The sequence below is a fragment of the Calonectris borealis genome, chromosome 14 (genome assembly GCF_964195595.1).
Source record: "Calonectris borealis chromosome 14, bCalBor7.hap1.2, whole genome shotgun sequence".
Taxonomy (NCBI): Eukaryota; Metazoa; Chordata; class Aves; order Procellariiformes; family Procellariidae; genus Calonectris; species Calonectris borealis.
Window position 1 is genome coordinate 21,858,743 of NC_134325.1, and position 16,345 is coordinate 21,875,087.

The following is a 16,345-nucleotide window of genomic DNA, read 5'->3' on the forward strand; positions in this document are numbered from 1 at the left end:
ACTGTCCCACGCCAGCATTGCAGCGCTGGCTCCAAACTTTTTGATCCTGAGCCAGGGCGGGGCAGGGGAATGTTCACCAACGCTTTCCTTTTTAATAGTAGGAAAACCTTTTCCTCCTGCCTGAGTCAGCAGAGAGATTTCCCTGGGTTTCCCCATCGTGCCCTTGGCTGCACTTGCCTGCCCCAAAGGAACAGGTGAAAACCCAGAGGAGCAGCTCTCCACCGCTGTGCTGCCTTCCTGGGAAGGGCTGGGACCCCTCCCTTCTTGGAGTAAAACATGCTTCGAGCATGGCCCTGTGTGTCTCCGAGGGCAAGCGGGAAGGAAGAGAGATTTGCTTGAGCTTCTGCAGTTCACCTCCTCCTCTCTCACCAAGGCGCTCGCCAGCTGGCATCACCGCAGTTAGTTCCCACCTGCTTCTTTCCCCCTTTTTTTTTCCTCCTTTTTTTTTCCTCTATTTAGATCTTGCCTAATGGTTTCTCACCGCAAGTGCCACTGGCGGATGCTCGTTGGGCTGGGCAGTGCCTGGGAAACAGGTTTGTCAGGAGAGGAGCTGCACCAGCTATCTGGAGCTCAGCAACATCGTGCAGCAACACCATGGGTCCCTGTGTCCTGGGGATGAGTCACGCTCTGAGCTGACATGGACCATGGACCGGGGGATCTGCTGGTGCTGGGAAACCCGTGTGTGTGGGACACAGATGCAATTTGTACAATTCTCCCCAAATCAGGCAATGATGGGTGTTTTGTTTAATATCGAAGAAAATCAGTGTTTTGTGTGTCTGAGCACAGGAGCACTAAATGAGGTGAGACCCAATGCCGGCACTTGCCTGTCACCGACATCCTGCCGTTCAGGGCTGCCATGGGATGCTGCTTATGGGGCTCAGTGGAAGAACAAGCTCAGGACGAACTTTTCTTTGGGTGGTGGGGAAGGGCCAGCACCAGCTGCTCTGCTCCCAGGGAGTCACCGTAAAGCACCGCCAGCAGGAGCATGTGGGTTTTTGTTGCACCAGTTTTAGTTTGCAGAGCAAAGCCACCGGGCCGCTAAGGCATATAAGTCGGAGGATCATCCTGAAGGATTTGCAGCCTCATGCCAGGCTGAAGCTGTGTGAAATCTCCGCAAAAAACACTTGCCAGGGAAACTAAACCGTGGCAGGCAGCTGGGAGAGCTGGAGTACAGGAGCTGGGATTACGGCCTGGGTGCTCCTCAAGGCACGTGGCGATTTTGGGCTTTGAACCCATTTTCGTGTGTCACAGGCCACAGCCAGGGGCAGCTCACCGAACTGCTCCCCGCAGGCGCTGCAGCCCAGGGAAGGGGATGGTCGAAGCTCTCAGACCGTGTTTCACTGTCACGGCGCATGAAGCGGGGTCCGGCCCCAAAGTTGGGCATGTGATCCCCCAACACCCTGATTCCCATTGCTGGTGGGTTTGGAGCTGGGGTGGCGCACAGGGATGGGTGCACACCGGGGTCTCCCTGTAGCACCTGGGCTGCAGGCTCGGTTAGGGGCGTGGGGAGCACTGGGGGGTCCTTGGGCTGCAGGGTGGGGGTGCAGGGAGGGGTCACAGGGGTGCAGGGGGTCCCGGGGTGGGGTATGGGGTCCGCGGGGTGCGCAGGCCCGAGCCGCGCCTCGCCGCCCTCCCCTCCTGCGGCGGGAATGGTTTCTCCCAGCCGCGCTCCCCCCTCCTCCCCGGCCCCCCGGCAAGATGCTCGGTGCCGCCGGGCCGGGCCGAGCGCGGTGACGTCAGGGGCGTGGCTGCCCCGCCCCTCCGCGCTCTCGGTGCGGGCGGGGCGGAGCCGCTTCCAGCCTCCCGCCGCCGCCCGGGGAGCGGCGCTGCGGTCCGCCGCGGCGCTGAGGGGCGGCCTCGCCTCCGCGCCCGCTCGGCGGCCAGCCCCGGGGCGGGGGCGGGCAGAGCCCGGCGCCGCACCGAGCATGCGAGTGCTGGCGGGGCGGGCTGCAGCGGCCGCGGGGCGTCTGCGGCGGCCAGCCGGAACCGGAGCCGGGCCGGGGCGGGCCGGGGCAGCGGAGCCATGCTGCTGGCCTCGGCCGTGGTGGTGTGGGAATGGCTGAACGAGCACGGGCGGTGGCGGCCCTACAGCCCGGCCGTCAGCCACCACATCGAGGCGGTGGCCCGCGCCGGGCCGCGGGCAGGCGGCAGCGTGGTGCTGGGCCAGGCCGACAGCCGCCTGGCGCCCTACATCATCGACCTGCAGTCCATGCACCAGTTCCGCCAGGACACCGGTGAGTCAGCCCGGGGGGAGCCGCCGGACGGCCGACCCCTGCCCCGGCGTGTCCTGCCCGGCCCGGCCGGGCCCTGCGCCGGGCTCCTCGGGCTGCGATTGCGTTGCTTTGCGCTGCTTTGCCTCGCCGGCTGCCGCGCAGCCCTGTCTGGTTGCACGTTGCAGCGGGCTCCCCGGTCTGGCCTCGCATTGCTCGGCGCCGCGGAGCACTGCCCGGTCCCCCACTGCCCGAGGCTCCCCGGCCCGGCATTGCACAGTGCTCCCTGCTCTAGAGTTGTATTGCACCGTGCTGTGTCTTCCAGTATTGCCCAGCCCTGCATGGTCTCGCACCGCTTCATGCTCCCTGCTCTGCAGTTGCATTGTGCTGCACTGTGCCGGCAGGTCCTGTCCAGCGCTGCCCTGTCCTGGTCCCTCGCTGCACCGCACTGCACGAGGTTGTGGTGCCAGGCCCCGAGCTGCCCTGCCTGGTCAGGTGCTTTCGTGCCTAACACAACTGATCTGGATTTGCTCTGTATTTCCAGGTCCCTTATCACATTGCACTGGTTGGTGTAAAGTTGCACCGCACAGCACTTTGCTGCCAGGTCCGGTATTGCACAGCGCTGCCTGACCTGGAATTGCATTGCACGGTGTTGCACAATGCTGTGCTGCTGGGTCCCATACTGCATTGCACTGCCAGATCTGGAGGTGGGTTGTACTTGCTGCCTTTCCCGGTCCCATATTGTGTTGTGCTGCCTTGCCCTGCGTTATGTCCCATTGCTCGCTCTCCCATCGCATTGCTGGCTGTACTGCGCTGTGCTGCTGGGCACTGCGCTGTGTTATACTGCCTGATCCTGGATTGCATTGCCCGGTCCCATTCTGCATCTGGATTTGCCTTGCACCGCCCTGCTCTGCCTGCCCTGGAATTGCTCAGCTGTGCTCCTCGCTGTCCAGTCCTGCACTGCTGCCCAGCCCTGCCCGCTGCTGCCCAAGCCCATGCTGCCTGGGGTTGCCCGCTGCCAGCTTGCGTTATGCCATCCCGCCGGGTCCCCAGGTGCTTGCTGTATCCCATGCTGCCCGGCCCTGCCCACGCAGGTCCTTATGAGGTTGTGCTGCCTGGCCGCATCCCTGCTGCACCCCCCTGGGCCCTATTGCATGCTACGGCCTTTTACTCTCCCAGCCTGCGGTCCGTTTGTGCATGGAGCCCATGCCCTGCAGACCCTTCCCAGGGCCCGGCCCCACCATGCCCAGCTTCCTCTGTGCTACCTCTGAGGCTACCATCAATCCCAAAAAACAGGCTGTACGGTGCTTGGGGGCCAAATCCTGCCCTGTGTCACGGCAGCCCATGGGAGTGCCCAGGGTGGGGGCACGAGCAGGTGGGGGGATGCTCAAGGAGGGCACAGGCAGGTGGGGGGTTCCCAGGGTGGTGGCTTGGACAGGTAAAGAGAGGTATTTGGTGTGTAGGGAGGGGGCAATGAGCAGGCATGGGGGTCCCCAGAGTGGTGGGGGTGTGGAGGGATTCCCAAGGTGGTGGAGCACGTATGGCCCTAGGGGTGTCTGGGATGTGGGGCATAGGCTCCCATGGGGGAGAGGTTGGCACAAAGGATTTGTGCCCCTCCAATACCCCCGTGATGGCCGTGGGAAGGGGAGCAGCCAATGTCCCTTGTCCCTGGGACAGGGGGTGCTGGGTGCAGTGGGGTGCCAGATACCCTCCTTTGTCCTGCTTCCCCCAGCAGCCATGGGGGCTGGCGGGACCCTCTCCTGCCCAGGGGTGTGGGGACAAGGGACCTCTGTGATGGGGCTGGGGACCAGCCTCTGAAGGCTATTGTCACTCAGGGAGGAGGCTTGAAAGGGGGATTGTTCTGCCCCTCCCTGGGTTGCTGGGGATGTTGGTATTTTGGGTCATTAAACAGCTCTGATTTGGGGGGGGTCACGACCCTGGCAGGCCCTGAATAGCTATTGTCCCTTTTCTTCCCTTGCTGAATGGGAGGCCGGCTGGCTGGGCTGGACTGGGGGAATGCATGGCGTTCCCACACCGCCGCCCCCCAGGGACCGCCAGATGCCGCATGCCACCGCTGCTGCCTTCCTCGCCTTGCATGGGATTAGGATAAATCACCGCCCCACTCCCCTCTGGCCCCACTTTGTGCTGCCAACGCCGGCGGCTTTTCCCCCCAGGTGCCTCTTCGCAGGACAGGGATGGGTGGCCTGGCTTGCCTGGGGTGTAGCTGCACCCCATTCTCCATAGTGGGGTGCTCGATGTGCGTCTGTCATTAGTGCTAATAAACAGCTTTTCGTTTTTAACCTACTTTTTCGTGAGCGGTGGTCCTGTGTGGGGACTGATGGTGGCTGCTTCCAGCGGAGAGGTGGGCTTGAAAAGGGACTGAAATTCTTGCAGGCTTTGCAAGACACGTGGTGAAAAGCCAAAGAAGCAGGCTTATTATTTCTTCTCTTTAAGCTTTCTTGTTCCTACTGTTGGCAGCGGGGCTGAGCCATGGGGCTTTGCAGAAGAGCATGGAGGCCAGCGATGCTCGTGAGCTCATCCCACCTATTAGCTAAACAACTCTGGGTGCTAGTAGCATGCTCAGGATGGGACCCCAAGGCTGAGCCCAGCCAAGTTCAGCCTGCCCTGCTGTGCTGTGAAATGTCCCAAAGAGGAAGGCTTTCTCCTAATTGTAGGAGTTCCCAAAATTTGTGTCCGTGCTTTGAATGTGTCCTGGTCAGCTGGGAGCGGTGGGAAAGGAAACGCCTGTCAAAAACAAGGATGCAAGCCACAAGCCTTCGTGCTTTGCGCTCTCATCCCACTCTTCATGCTTGCTGACGGGGGAGCAGGAGCCAGGCACAGGGCCCCACTCAAACTCCTCTGCTCGCCCTCACGGGAGCCCTGCTCCCCTGTGCATGTGGGTGCCTGCGCGTGTCACCGCTGTGGGGCTCAGAGCTGCCCCTCAAATCTTTTATTCCTCCATCCTGGTCCGGAGCTGAGAGGGAGACAGGGCTGTGGCAGGCACTGCAGGAGTCCGGTGCCTACATGCCTGCGTTCATCAGGCTCCCACGGGAGGTCCCTGGGAGCAGGTTGGAGTGGCCAAGATTGTGGTTCTGTGTTTCCCCATCAGGGCTGCATGGCTGCATGCTGGGGCTGGGAGGATGGCCGCCACCATAGACCAATGGGGGGGAAATCTGCCCTCTCCTCACCCCGCTCACACTGGGGGTGCACCTCAGTGCTGTGCGCGTACAGCCCAGGGGCTCCCTGGCCCTTTGGGTGTGCTGGTGGCAGGGTGGCTTGCAGGCAGCGGCCTGGGGAAACCAAGGCACACCAGTCCCCTGGCAGGGCGGGGACAACAGCTGAGCCGGAAAGCCGTCCTGTCCCAGTGCTGAACGGCACCGGTGGGGCAGGTTGGGGTGGTTTCACTCCCTGCCCACAGGTGGGTGCCGGCGCCAGGGTCTGACGGCATCTTTCACCCTCCCTCAGGCACTATCCGCCCTGTCCGGCGCAGCTACTACGACCCATCGTCGGCGCCGGGCAAGGGAGTCGTGTGGGAGTGGGAGAATGACAGTGGGTCGTGGACGCCCTACGACATGGATGTGGGCATCACCATCCAGCGCGCCTATGAGAAGCAGCACCCCTGGGTGGACCTGAGCGCCATTGGCTTCTGCTACGTCATCGACTTTGCCACCATGGGCCAGATCAACCGTCAGACCCAGCGCAAGCGCCGCGTCCGCCGCCGCCTTGACATGGTCTACCCGCTGGTCTCGGGCACCCTGCCCAAGTCACAGTCCTGGCCGGCCAGCCCCGGGGTGGCAGCAGCCCCCCCGGTCCCTACCTGCGCCTGTCCCCAGTGCCTCCTGGTCATGAGCGTCAAAGCCACCGTGTCAGTCGCTGGCCCCGGCACAGCCACCCTGCAGCCTCGCAAACCCCTCCCCGCGCCACCCGCCACGCCCAAAGCCCCAGCACCGGCCCCAGGGACCAAGGCATCCGACGGTATGGCCATGGTGCGTGGCTCGCTGAAGCCGCTGGCAGCCCAAGGGGGCCGGCGGCAGGCAGCCAGCACACCTGCGTTGAGCTCGGCCAGCTCCACCGCCAGCCCCCTTGGCGCAGGCAAGGCATCCCATCCTGGCCTCGGCACTCTGAACCGCAGCCACCTCCAGCGCCTGGCCATTGCCCAGTCCCGGGTGCTCATTGCCTCTGGGTAAGTCCCGCTGCACGCGAGCAAGAGGGTAACTGGGGGGAGAACAGGGGCAGTGTGATTTTTTTTTTTCCCCCCCTCCCCAGGGCCCAGAGGGGCCGCAGCCCTGTGGAGCTCCCCACTGCAGGGGTGCTGTCACCGCTGCGCCTCGTGGGAGATGGACCTCAGCAGTCCCCAACCTCCCGCGGGCGGAGAGCTCTGCTGGGCCCCTTGTCTTCCCCGCGGGTGCCTGGGGACTGGAGCAGGAATGGGGTGGCTCCTGCATCTCAATGAGGAGGCTGAGGCTGCTTTTTCTCTTGGTGGCAAGGGGTGGGTGCGGGACTGCGAAAGGCCCAAAGAAAAGCCATTCAGGCCCCATGAGAAGAAGTCCCTCCAGACCCCCACCCTCCAAAGACACTTTTTTTCCCAAGGGGGTGGGCATTTAATGAGCCTGTTTCTCCCCTTTGTTTGGCTCTGCCGTCAGCCTTCTGTTGCAGCCTGGCCCCTTTCCTCTCCCTCTCCATCCTCCCCCTTCCCTCTGCTCCTGACCTGCCGGGAAACTTTCCCATGGAAGAGAGCCCCAAGGGGAGGGGGGGGAAAGAGCTGTGGCAGCGACGTGGCCGTAGGAGAAAAGAGGAAAAAAAACAACAGACTGGCCCGGAGAGCAGTGACAAAAAGGGGCTGTGAATCGAGACGCAGGCGGGGTTTCTAAAGAGCAAGAGAAAAGGCGGCGGTGGGGCAGGGGGGGCATGTTGCCCTGTCGGGGAATTCTCTATTTCCAGCCAGGGCCTGTGCAGTTGCTCAGGCAACTATTCTCTGGCCCTCGGGTGCTGCGGGGACGTGGGTGCCTGCCACCAGCCCTGACGTGGTCTCTGCTGGCTCTTCGCAGGGTCCCCACCGTCCCCGTGAAGAACCTCACTGGCTCCAGCCCCGTCAACCCAGCACTGGCAGGTGAGGATGGGCTGCAGTGGGCACCTGGTGCCTGCGGGTGCTGGCCTCCCCAGGGGGGGTTCAGCCCCAGCGGGGCGGTTTTGGGGGGAACTTCTGGGGTTTGGGGTGACGCTGGTTCCTCAGTCCGTTTTGAACCCCCTTGCCCAGGGATCACAGGGATCCTAATGAGTGCGGCCGGGCTGCCTGTCTGCCTGACACGGCCCCCCAAGCTGGTGCTGCACCCCCCGCCTGTCAGCAAAAGCGAGATCCAATCCATCCCCGGCATCTCCCACACCTGCCGCAAGACCACCAAGAAACAGGCCAAGAAGGGTGAGAGGCACTTTGCTACTTGGCTCCTGTTCCTGTCCCCCCTTCCCTTCCCTGGTTCCCCCCATCTCCTCCCGCTGCCCCCAGCAGTGGGTTTCCCCCGTGCTGCCCTCCAGCCCCTCTGACTCTTGCTCTCCCGCAGGTAAAACCCCGGAGGAGGTACTGAAAAAATACCTGCAGAAGGTGCGGCATCCACCGGATGAGGTGCGAGCAGCGGGGGTCGCGCTGGGGTGTCCCTGGGGTGCTTTACTCTGGGAGGAGCCACTGGGGACATGGGCGATGCCCCCATGCCGTGCAGGGGTCTCCTGCCGCCCCTTATGGCTCTGCCCTGTCCCTGTCCCCCTCCTGAGAGGGGCTGTGTGCTGCATGCACGTATCGGCCGACGCCTGTAGTGGCCCAGGGTGACGGCATGGCACCAGGGGTGGGTGCTGGTCCCTGGGCAAGAGCAGGGCAGCTCATCAGCCCCATGTCCTCAGCGAGGCTCTGGCTGCATCCGTCCATCTGACCTCTCTCCTCCCCTTCTATGCAGGACTGCACCATCTGCATGGAGCGCCTCTCTGCACCCTCTGGCTACAAGGGACCCCAGCCGGCCGTCAAGCCCGACCTGGTGGGGAAGCTGGTGAAATGTGGCCACGCCTTCCACCTCCACTGCCTGGTCGCCATGTACAACAACGGCAACAAGGTGCAAGGCTGCAGCCCCGGGGGATGCCTGAGCCCCCGGCTCGGTGACCTGTGCTGAGCTCCACCTGCCCTGAGTGGGATGGTGCTCGAGTCCTGCTGCCCCGGAGGCCTTTGACCTCCCCACCCTGATGGAGAGTTTAATTTTTATCAGCAGCAAGCACTTCAGGACCGCTAAATCAAACCAGGGTTGCATGGGTGTGTTTTCCCCCCACTATGCCCAGTTTTATGTCCTTGCTTTCCTTCCCAGGGTTAGTGGCGGTGAACTTTGATCCCTGCACGTTTGAGCAGAGCTCCCTGGCATCTGGCACCAGGCAGTGCTTTTCCAGCCTCAGGTGGGCTTTCCTGAGTCCCCTGCAAATGGCCCTTGTGCTTGACATTTCCAGGAAAATGCGTTTCACATTGCTTGGGGTTTTTTAATATTTATTATCCTTCCCTCTTTGAAAAAAAAAAAGCAACCCAAAAAAAGAGAGGTAGGGAAAGTAGAGAGGACTATAAAACTGATGAGGAAGAGAAATGCAGACCTCAGGTTTTTGGTTAAAGTTGGGTTGCCATAGCAAATTCTCCCAGTCCTACCCCCTGCTTCCTGAGTGTTTTTGAATTACTGTTTTCATGATGAAAACGGCATTCAGTGCTGCTCAGGGATGAAGTGCCCGGTCTGGCTCGGTGCTGGGGGATACCAGTTTCATTATGTTCCCCTCTTTTCCTGCTCTCAGGATGGGAGCCTGCAGTGTCCCACCTGCAAAACCATCTATGGGGTGAAGACAGGGACACAGCCGCCGGGGAAGATGGAGTATCACATCATCCCTCATGCGCTGCCCGGCCACTCTGACTGCAAAACCATCCGCATCATCTACAACATCCCCCCAGGGGTGCAGGTGTGGCCTGGCCCTATGTGCAGGGAGGTACATGGGTGGTTCCCAGTGGGGGCTGTTGGCCCTTGTCACTGCTGTGTCACCCCTGGGTCATGCTGCAGCTCATGCCTTGACTCAGGGCTCCGAGTTCAATGATGTCTCAGGAGCTGCGTGTCCATAAGGGTGTTGTGGGAAGTCTGGGGTACATCTGCGTGAAAGTGTTGGCCTCGTCTGCTTGGTGTTAGGGGGGACGGTGGTGTTTAGGGCCACTGTGCTGGAGCGTGGCCGCCCAGCACAGCAGCGAGCAGCTCTGCGTCCACTGAGGTTGGGGGGTTACCTTGTGCCCAGAGCATCCTTCTGAGCTCCAAAAGGGTTTTGTTCCTCTCCCACTCCACACACTGCAGGGACCGGAGCATCCAAACCCCGGGAAGAGCTTCACCGCCCGTGGCTTCCCCCGGCACTGCTACCTGCCGGACAGCGAGAAGGGCAGAAAGGTGAGGGGCTCACCCTGGCGGCTCAAGCTGGCCAAGGCATGCTCGAGCATATTGAGCGGGAGAGGGAGTGAGCAGCTATTTGGAGCACAGGGAAAAGCAGATAGGGCTTATGCAGGCAAATCTGGGTGGAAGTTTTCCGCGTAGCCCATCTGGCATGCTCTGCAGGAGCCCAGCGACGTTTCCCTGCGCTGGGGGAGCTCTGCAGCCTGGTCCTGCTATTAAGGTTGGGGTAGGACCCCACGCTGGGATCCCGAGCTCCCTGGGAGGGCTTGGCTGTGGGTTGCCCGCTTTGTCGGGGCATACCAGGATGATCAGGTGTGCCCCGAGCAGAAGTGGGTGCTTCCCCCTTGCATCTGCCTTGCTGCCTGCCCCATCTCTCCCCTCCACAGGTACTGAAGTTGCTGCTGGTAGCCTGGGACCGACGCTTGATCTTCGCAATCGGGACCTCCAGCACCACAGGCGAGTCGGACACAGTGATCTGGAACGAGATCCACCACAAGACAGAGTTTGGCTCCAACCTTACTGGCCACGGCTATCCCGACATCAACTACCTGGACAATGTCCTGGCCGAGCTCGCGGCCCAGGGCATCACGGAGGAGAGCCTGGCGCAGGAGAAGGACTGAGACCACAGCAGGGAGGCAAGGGAAGGGGTGCCCGTGCTGCCCCCTCGATGATAAAGCTGCTGGAGAAACCCGCCTGGGGGCTTTGCAGGGGGCACCTGGAGCCCCCCATTCCCGGTGGCCAGTGGGAGCATCCCCAGGCTGGCTGGGAATGTGGGAGAAGGTCCTTTTGGCCATCCCCTTCACTCCCGCAGGGAGGGAGCCTCCCCACACAGGACTTCACGCTGGCCTGGTCGTCCTATCCCTGCTGCTGCCGTGCTGAAGGCTTGGGGGGTGCCAGGTTCCCCTCCCTCCTCATCCGTCGGACAGTCCCAGCCTGGCCCGACGCCCCTGACACGCACCTGGGGCTGGGACCTGGCCTGGGCTGGGAGTGGGGGCTGTGGGAGTCCCCCTCGCTCTGCATCGTCCCTCAGCCATCTGTTGTTCGTTTGTCCTGTCTAGTACCTCCGCACTGGTCTCCTGTCTCCATGGAGGTTGGGGGGGCTCCGGTCTGCCTTGGCTGCCCCCTTCTCCTCTTGGCTGTGTCTGAGCTGTGCCCTGAGGGTCCCCTTGTCTGGGCTGCCCACCTCCCCCCCTGTACCGGGGCCGGTGGGTGGTAGGAAGGGGGGGGAGGGGCACGTTTCTTGGCCTGTCTCCCACCCCCCTGTAGTGGGTTCCTTGAACTGTTCGTATGGGGGCGTCCCCGCGTTGAATTTTTATATACCTCGTGTTTTGGGGTTTTGTCGTATATATGTACATATAGGTGGTGGCATTTAGGGAAGTGGCCTGGGGGCTGGGAGAATGCGATGCTGCAGCCAGACTGGGGGCTGAGCCCGGTGGTGCTTGGGGAGCGGATGGGACAGGGGCAGCACCACTGCCCTACTGCGGGGACCCCTGGCCCCAAAGGGGTCAGTGCCCCACAGTGGGGCAGTCGCCTGTGGGTCCCCGTGGGGCCAGGCAGAGGTGTGGGTGGGAACTGTTCCCCTTCCTGCTGGGTCCCAGCACCATTCCCAGAGGTGCCTTGGGGGGCAGGGGGGGGTGGCTGGCTGGCGGTGGGTTGGCGGTTTTGGGCTGGGGCCAGGGGGGTTGGCGTGGGGAGGGCAGTGTGGGTGATGGGGGTGGGGGGGGCTGCATGGCTTCTTGGGGTCCTTGCCAGCCCCCAGGGACTTAATAGGGCCTCTCAGAGCCACCTGTGACAGGGTGCCAGGGAGGTCCCCATGGCTTTGGGGGCTGCCCTGGGGACACGCTCCCCATTGGTGGGGGCTGGCTGCGCTCATGCCCCTGTCCCGCGAGACCCCCCAGGGTTGGAGAGTGGGGTGGGGAGCAACACCCACCACTGCCCAGGCTGCCCCCAGCCCTGCACTGTTGCTTCCTGGGCGGTTGGGGCCTCCTAGCCCGTTTTGTTGCATTCCCCTCCTGGCTTTCCTGGGAGGTCACATCGTCCTGTGTCCCACGGGATGGCAGCGTGCGAGGGGGACCTGTCCTGCTGTGCATCGTTCTGTTGTTGTCGCTGTTTTTCCTCTCCCCAGCCTGGGGGATGCGTCGCCCCCAGCCGGCTGCCCTGCGGAGGAGGGGGTGGGGGTCAATAAAGCGGATGGCAGGGGACGCTTGCTGTCCCTGCACGGCCTGGCCTCTCTGTTGTCTTCTGTCCGACGTCTGTGTGGCCAGGTGAGCGAGGGGGTTCTGTGGGAAGGGCCAGGCACCCCTCGTCCCCCTGATGCCCCTTTGCACTGGTCTGTCCCCAGCTGTCCTTGGCGTGGGATGTTAGTTTCTACCTCAAGGGAGAAAAACCTCTTTCCCCAGGAAAGAGATTTTTGGGCGGCTCTGCAGCCAGGGGAGCTGCAGCAGTGTGATTTCTCCTCCACCTGATCCCCGGGGCTTCCCACACTGCAGAAAAACCCTGCCTGGAGCTATGCAAAACCCTCCCGTGATCTGGGGGAGGAAGAGAGGGTCCCCCACCCTCCCTGGGTGCCGGCCTGACAGCTCTTAACATGACACAGTCTTTTCACAACATGACTTTTTTTTCTTTTTTAATGCCGTGTTGCCTACACAATTAGTTGCTGGCTGAAATAAAACTGATCCATGCCTCTCTCAATGCATGTGTATATCTATCCCGATAGATATACATGGAGATAGGGGTTGCCCTCCAGCTGCAGTGGGCCGAAATTGGTGGCTAACTCCGCGCATGTCTCCATGGGGCCCTGCCGCTCCCTCCCTTCCCGTGAGGTGAAGCATTGCTAATGCCATCTGTGCTGACCTTGGGTACCTGCAGTAGCTTGGAGGGGCTCTCTGAGCTTAGAGGGCTGGGAGTCTTTTCCCAGGAGTTGGGCCCCCGCATGCATCCTGATGCAATGTTTTCACAAGCACCAAGTTTCCACAGTGGACACTTGAGTCCTGCTGATGTTACTGTGTGTCAGGGGAGGGTAGAGGGGTTGCACAGCTTCCCCTGGCTTTTTGGGGCCAGCCTCGGGGGAAGAAGATGGCTGTGCTCAGGGTTTCCTTCTCCTTGGGCACCCCACTGTCCCCAGTGGCTTGTTGAAGGACTGTTTTTTGGTTTTGGGCTGGGGGGACAGCTGGGACATGGCTTGCAGTGGAGGGGAAACTCGCTTATCTCTGAAGGGGCAGAACCCCGGGGCTGGTTGGAGGGGGGAGATGCAGCCATGGAGGTGCAGGGGCTGGCAGAGGGATATCGTGGTGGGTCCTGATGACAGGCTGACCCTGGGAGCTGGCCTCCAAGGCCAGCCATGGAGGGATGTCTGAAGGGCCATGGAGCCTCCCAGGTGCTCAAGGCTGGAGTTTGGGGATCCAGTGGAGGGCAAGAGCATGTGTTGCCCCATAGAGGGGTGAGCTTGGGGCCTCTGTGGGGACAGGGACCCTCGGCTCCAGGGGGCGAGGGGCAGGAGGCTGGTGGTGCTGCAGAGCTTTGACCCTGGAAAGCGGGCTGGGCAAGGGGCTTTGCTTGGGTTTGGGGCACAAGGCATTGCCTGGCAACTGCAGGGGGGACAGGCTCATGCCATCGGCCCCTCTGGCTCTTGCTGGTACCCCTCACCCACGCTCAGCACAGTGCTGTCCTCGGGGCTCGTGGCAGCCAGGCTGTCCCCTTCGCCCATTGCGCGGTATCCCCTCGCCTTGAACCTCCGGTGGCTGTAGCAGACCGTCGCCAGGATGGTGGCCAGCCCTGCTAGGACTGCCACGGTGATGCCAGCCACCTCGCCCCCCGTCAGCCTCCGGCCCCTCACCATCTCCACCACATGCTGGATCTCTTCTGGCTGGGCCAGCCGCCACACATGGCTCTGCCCATCCCGGACCCAGGTGCTCTCCCCCTCCCCGCTACTCACCAGCACGGTGTCGATGGCTGGCAGGTTGGTGGGGGGCCGAGTGAAGGGTGGCAGGCGGGCAGGCGGCAGCGAGCCCCCTGTGAAGATGCCAGCCTGGATGCAGTACTCCACCTGGCAGCTATCACTGATGAGGGCCAAGTGCTGGCTGAAGCCTGGGGGGCAGCTCTTGGCATGGGGGTCCTTGGCGGTGCCCTGGTGCCACCCCGCCAATGGGTTCCCTGCCTGGCAGCTGAAGAAGCCCCCGAAGGGCACTGCATACTGGCCACCCACCTCGTAATCCTGGCTCACGCACACCCTGAGTTCATCGAAGAGCTTCAGCGGGAAGTACCCCGAGGGGCAGGACTGGGCACCGGTGATGGAGTTGGCACTGTGGGCGCTGAACAGCCCACCAAAGAGGTATCCCGAGCTTGGGGCCACCGGCCCACTCATAGCGCACCAGTAGGCGCTGAATTGCACCCGGGAGAGCCAGAAGACGTCCCGGCACTCGCGGTGGCAGAAGATGCCCAGGATGCACTTGTTGTGGCACTCCAGATGGCTGTGGCCTTCCTCCCGCTCCTGTATGCCCAGCAGCACCGGAGTGTAGGTGGTGGGGCAGGAGAAAGCCCCAGTGAGGGGGTTCCTCTGCTCCAGCTCCTGGCACAGCGTGCTGGTGTCGGGGCCGGCAAGCCCGTCACACTCCTGGAAGGCTCCCCCGAAGGTGAAGTTGGTCATGGCACCCTCACAGGAGCCATCATCAGCATTGGCATGGAAGTTGAAGTTGGGTGAGGTGGCGTCGGTGCAGCCCAGGTAGGTGTTGAAGGTGTAGTAGCGGCGGATAGCCATCTCCACTCGCCTGGCCAGCTTCTTCACTGTGGGGGTGGGCAGCTCTGGCAGGGTGCTGGGGTTGATGAAGAAGTACAGGGGCAGCCCAGAGCGGTCGAGAGCCACCAAATGGTTTCTAATCCCCTCCTGCCAGGTCTTGAGGGTGATGCCTGGGTAAAAAGGGGTCCCACCGATGCTCTCTACCCTGGAGTTGGTGCGGTTCTCCAGATACTGCTTGGTGAAGCCAGAGTTAACATCCAGGGACTCCTCGTTTTTCACACTGATGATGCTGTGGAAGGCCGCGCCGGCTGAGGCAGTGACAGCACTCCGTGTGGCCCAGCTGTCCTTCAGGAAGGTTGCCTTGATCTGATCCTCCTGCACCAAGCTGGCTCCAGCATCCACTGAGGTGATGGTGTGGGTGCCATAGTTAAGCACCAGCACCTCGGCCAGAAAATCAGCCATCCGTGTCTGGTTGTTCTCCAGGTGGCTGGCGATCATCATCAGCTGCTTCTTGAAGCCCTTGTCCAGGACTGCCCCTGGTTTGATCTTGGCAGTGTAAACCAGGTTCCTGACTTGCACTCGGGTGGTGACAGCACGGTCTTTCACTTGGTGGGTCTTGGTCCGGTGGAAGTCATAGGAGAACTTGCCGTTGATGGAGGAGAAAAGGGACAGCTCCAGGTTGATGGAGGCAGAGGTTATGCTTTGGTAATCTTTCCATGACTCGATGATCTCAGAGTTGATGTCCAGGTTGCTCTGCTTGCGAGGGATAGTGAAGATCTCATCTGGGATGATATAAGATCCGTCTTCTGTGGTCTTGCACAGTGAATAGCCCAGGTTGATGACTCTGCCCATATCCAAATTCCTGAGGTTATCCCAGCCTCCCCCCGGCAGGACTTCCAGACTTGGGAGCTTCAGGGCCTTCCTGCACTCCGGAAACCCCACAGAGGAGGACAGCTCCTGGAACTGCTCAGCCCCTCTCACCCAAGCCACTGGCATCCAGGCGAGCAGCACCCCCCACAGCACCCAGCCCATGGCTGAACCGGCGCAGGGCCCTCACCAGACGTCCAAGTGGTGAGGTGGGAACTGGGGAAATGAGCTGGCTGGGGGCGCAGCTGCTGGGTGGTTCCTCCTTTTGGGGGTTGAATTAACAAAAGGGAAAGGAGAAGTGAGAACTGATGAATGTGAGAAATGCCTGAGTGGAGCTGAGACAACTGAGTGGGGAGCAGAAAGCAGAGGTGCCTGGAGCTCATTGCCTCCCTGTTGTGAAAGCTCCCTCTCCCCATGAAAGCTGCTCTGCTGGGGATGGGGCAGGGAGAAATCTCGCCTTCTGCTCTTAACTGTGCCCAGGGAATTTCACTGTGTGAATCTCCCTTGGCCAGTGCTTGGGTGACTCCCCCAGATGAATCTCCCCTGCCCCTGGGTGACCCTGGCTCCTTCCTGCCATGCCAGGGACCTGTCCCCAGCCCCATGGCCTTGGGGTCCCACTCACAGGACAGGGGGAGATCTGGCCCTGGTCGCATGGGCGTTGTTGCTGACTACCAAGGCTTTCCTCTGTGGCAGAGATGAGGAGAGGAAGCGGGGAGGCGGTGCAGTGTGGTTTCAGTGTGGGGGACAGTGCAATGCTTGTCTCCCTTCTCTCTTGGGGAAGAGGCTGCCTGAGACCCTGGGGCAGGCACTGGTGGGTTTGGAGATTCCTCCCATGGGGGCCAGCCCATGGCACAGGTGTCCCCCCCTCATACCAACATCTACATTAGGGCCCTCTGCAGCCTCCTCTACCCCACCCCTGCGCTTCTCCCAGGGTCCGTGGTGCCCCCAACTAGGAAAAGCACCTCCTGCTTGGGATTGCTGAACCGCAGGAAGCTGGTCCCACTGGTACCGAGCTGGCTCTGCCCAGGGATGCTGGCGCGTGGCTGGGCCCCAGTTTCAGTGGCATGGGGCAGCCGCTGCGTGTTTCG

General features: G+C 62.0%; 2 protein-coding genes across 4 annotated transcripts; one reads left to right on the top strand and one right to left on the bottom strand.

Annotated features, from left to right (window-relative positions):
* The first annotated feature begins 1,960 nt into the window (after positions 1-1,960).
* DTX4 (deltex E3 ubiquitin ligase 4) lies at positions 1,961-11,876 on the top strand. 3 transcript variants are annotated; one of them, XM_075163801.1, is made up of 9 exons: positions 1,961-2,234; positions 5,676-6,393; positions 7,259-7,320; positions 7,468-7,629; positions 7,769-7,830; positions 8,156-8,308; positions 9,021-9,209; positions 9,563-9,652; positions 10,042-11,876. In XM_075163801.1, the coding sequence occupies exons 1-9, from the start codon at positions 2,024-2,026 to the stop codon at positions 10,273-10,275; spliced, it is 1,881 nt and encodes a 626-aa protein (XP_075019902.1). In that variant the 5' UTR covers positions 1,961-2,023; the 3' UTR covers positions 10,276-11,876. The 3 variants fall into 3 exon arrangements, with proteins under 3 accessions (XP_075019902.1, XP_075019903.1, XP_075019905.1); XM_075163802.1 differs by having other exon boundaries at positions 9,021-9,182; XM_075163804.1 differs by lacking the exon at positions 9,563-9,652 and having other exon boundaries at positions 9,021-9,182.
* Positions 11,877-12,089: 213 nt separating this feature from the next.
* Positions 12,090-15,484, bottom strand: MPEG1 (macrophage expressed 1). The gene has a single exon (XM_075163800.1). The coding sequence runs from the start codon at positions 15,420-15,422 to the stop codon at positions 13,260-13,262; it is 2,163 nt and encodes a 720-aa protein (XP_075019901.1). The 5' UTR covers positions 15,423-15,484; the 3' UTR covers positions 12,090-13,259.
* Between the last annotated feature and the right edge of the window lie 861 nt (positions 15,485-16,345).

Coding starts and splice junctions, on each gene's coding strand:
- DTX4 (XM_075163801.1), top strand. CDS start 2,024: ATGCTGCTGGCCTCGGCCGTGGTGGTGTGGGAATGGCTGAACGAGCAC. Junction 8,309..9,020: donor TGTACAACAACGGCAACAAG/GTGCAAGGCTGC, acceptor TCCTGCTCTCAG/GATGGGAGCCTGCAGTGTCC. Junction 9,210..9,562: donor CTGGCCCTATGTGCAGGGAG/GTACATGGGTGG, acceptor CACACACTGCAG/GGACCGGAGCATCCAAACCC.
- MPEG1 (XM_075163800.1), bottom strand. CDS start 15,422: ATGGGCTGGGTGCTGTGGGGGGTGCTGCTCGCCTGGATGCCAGTGGCT.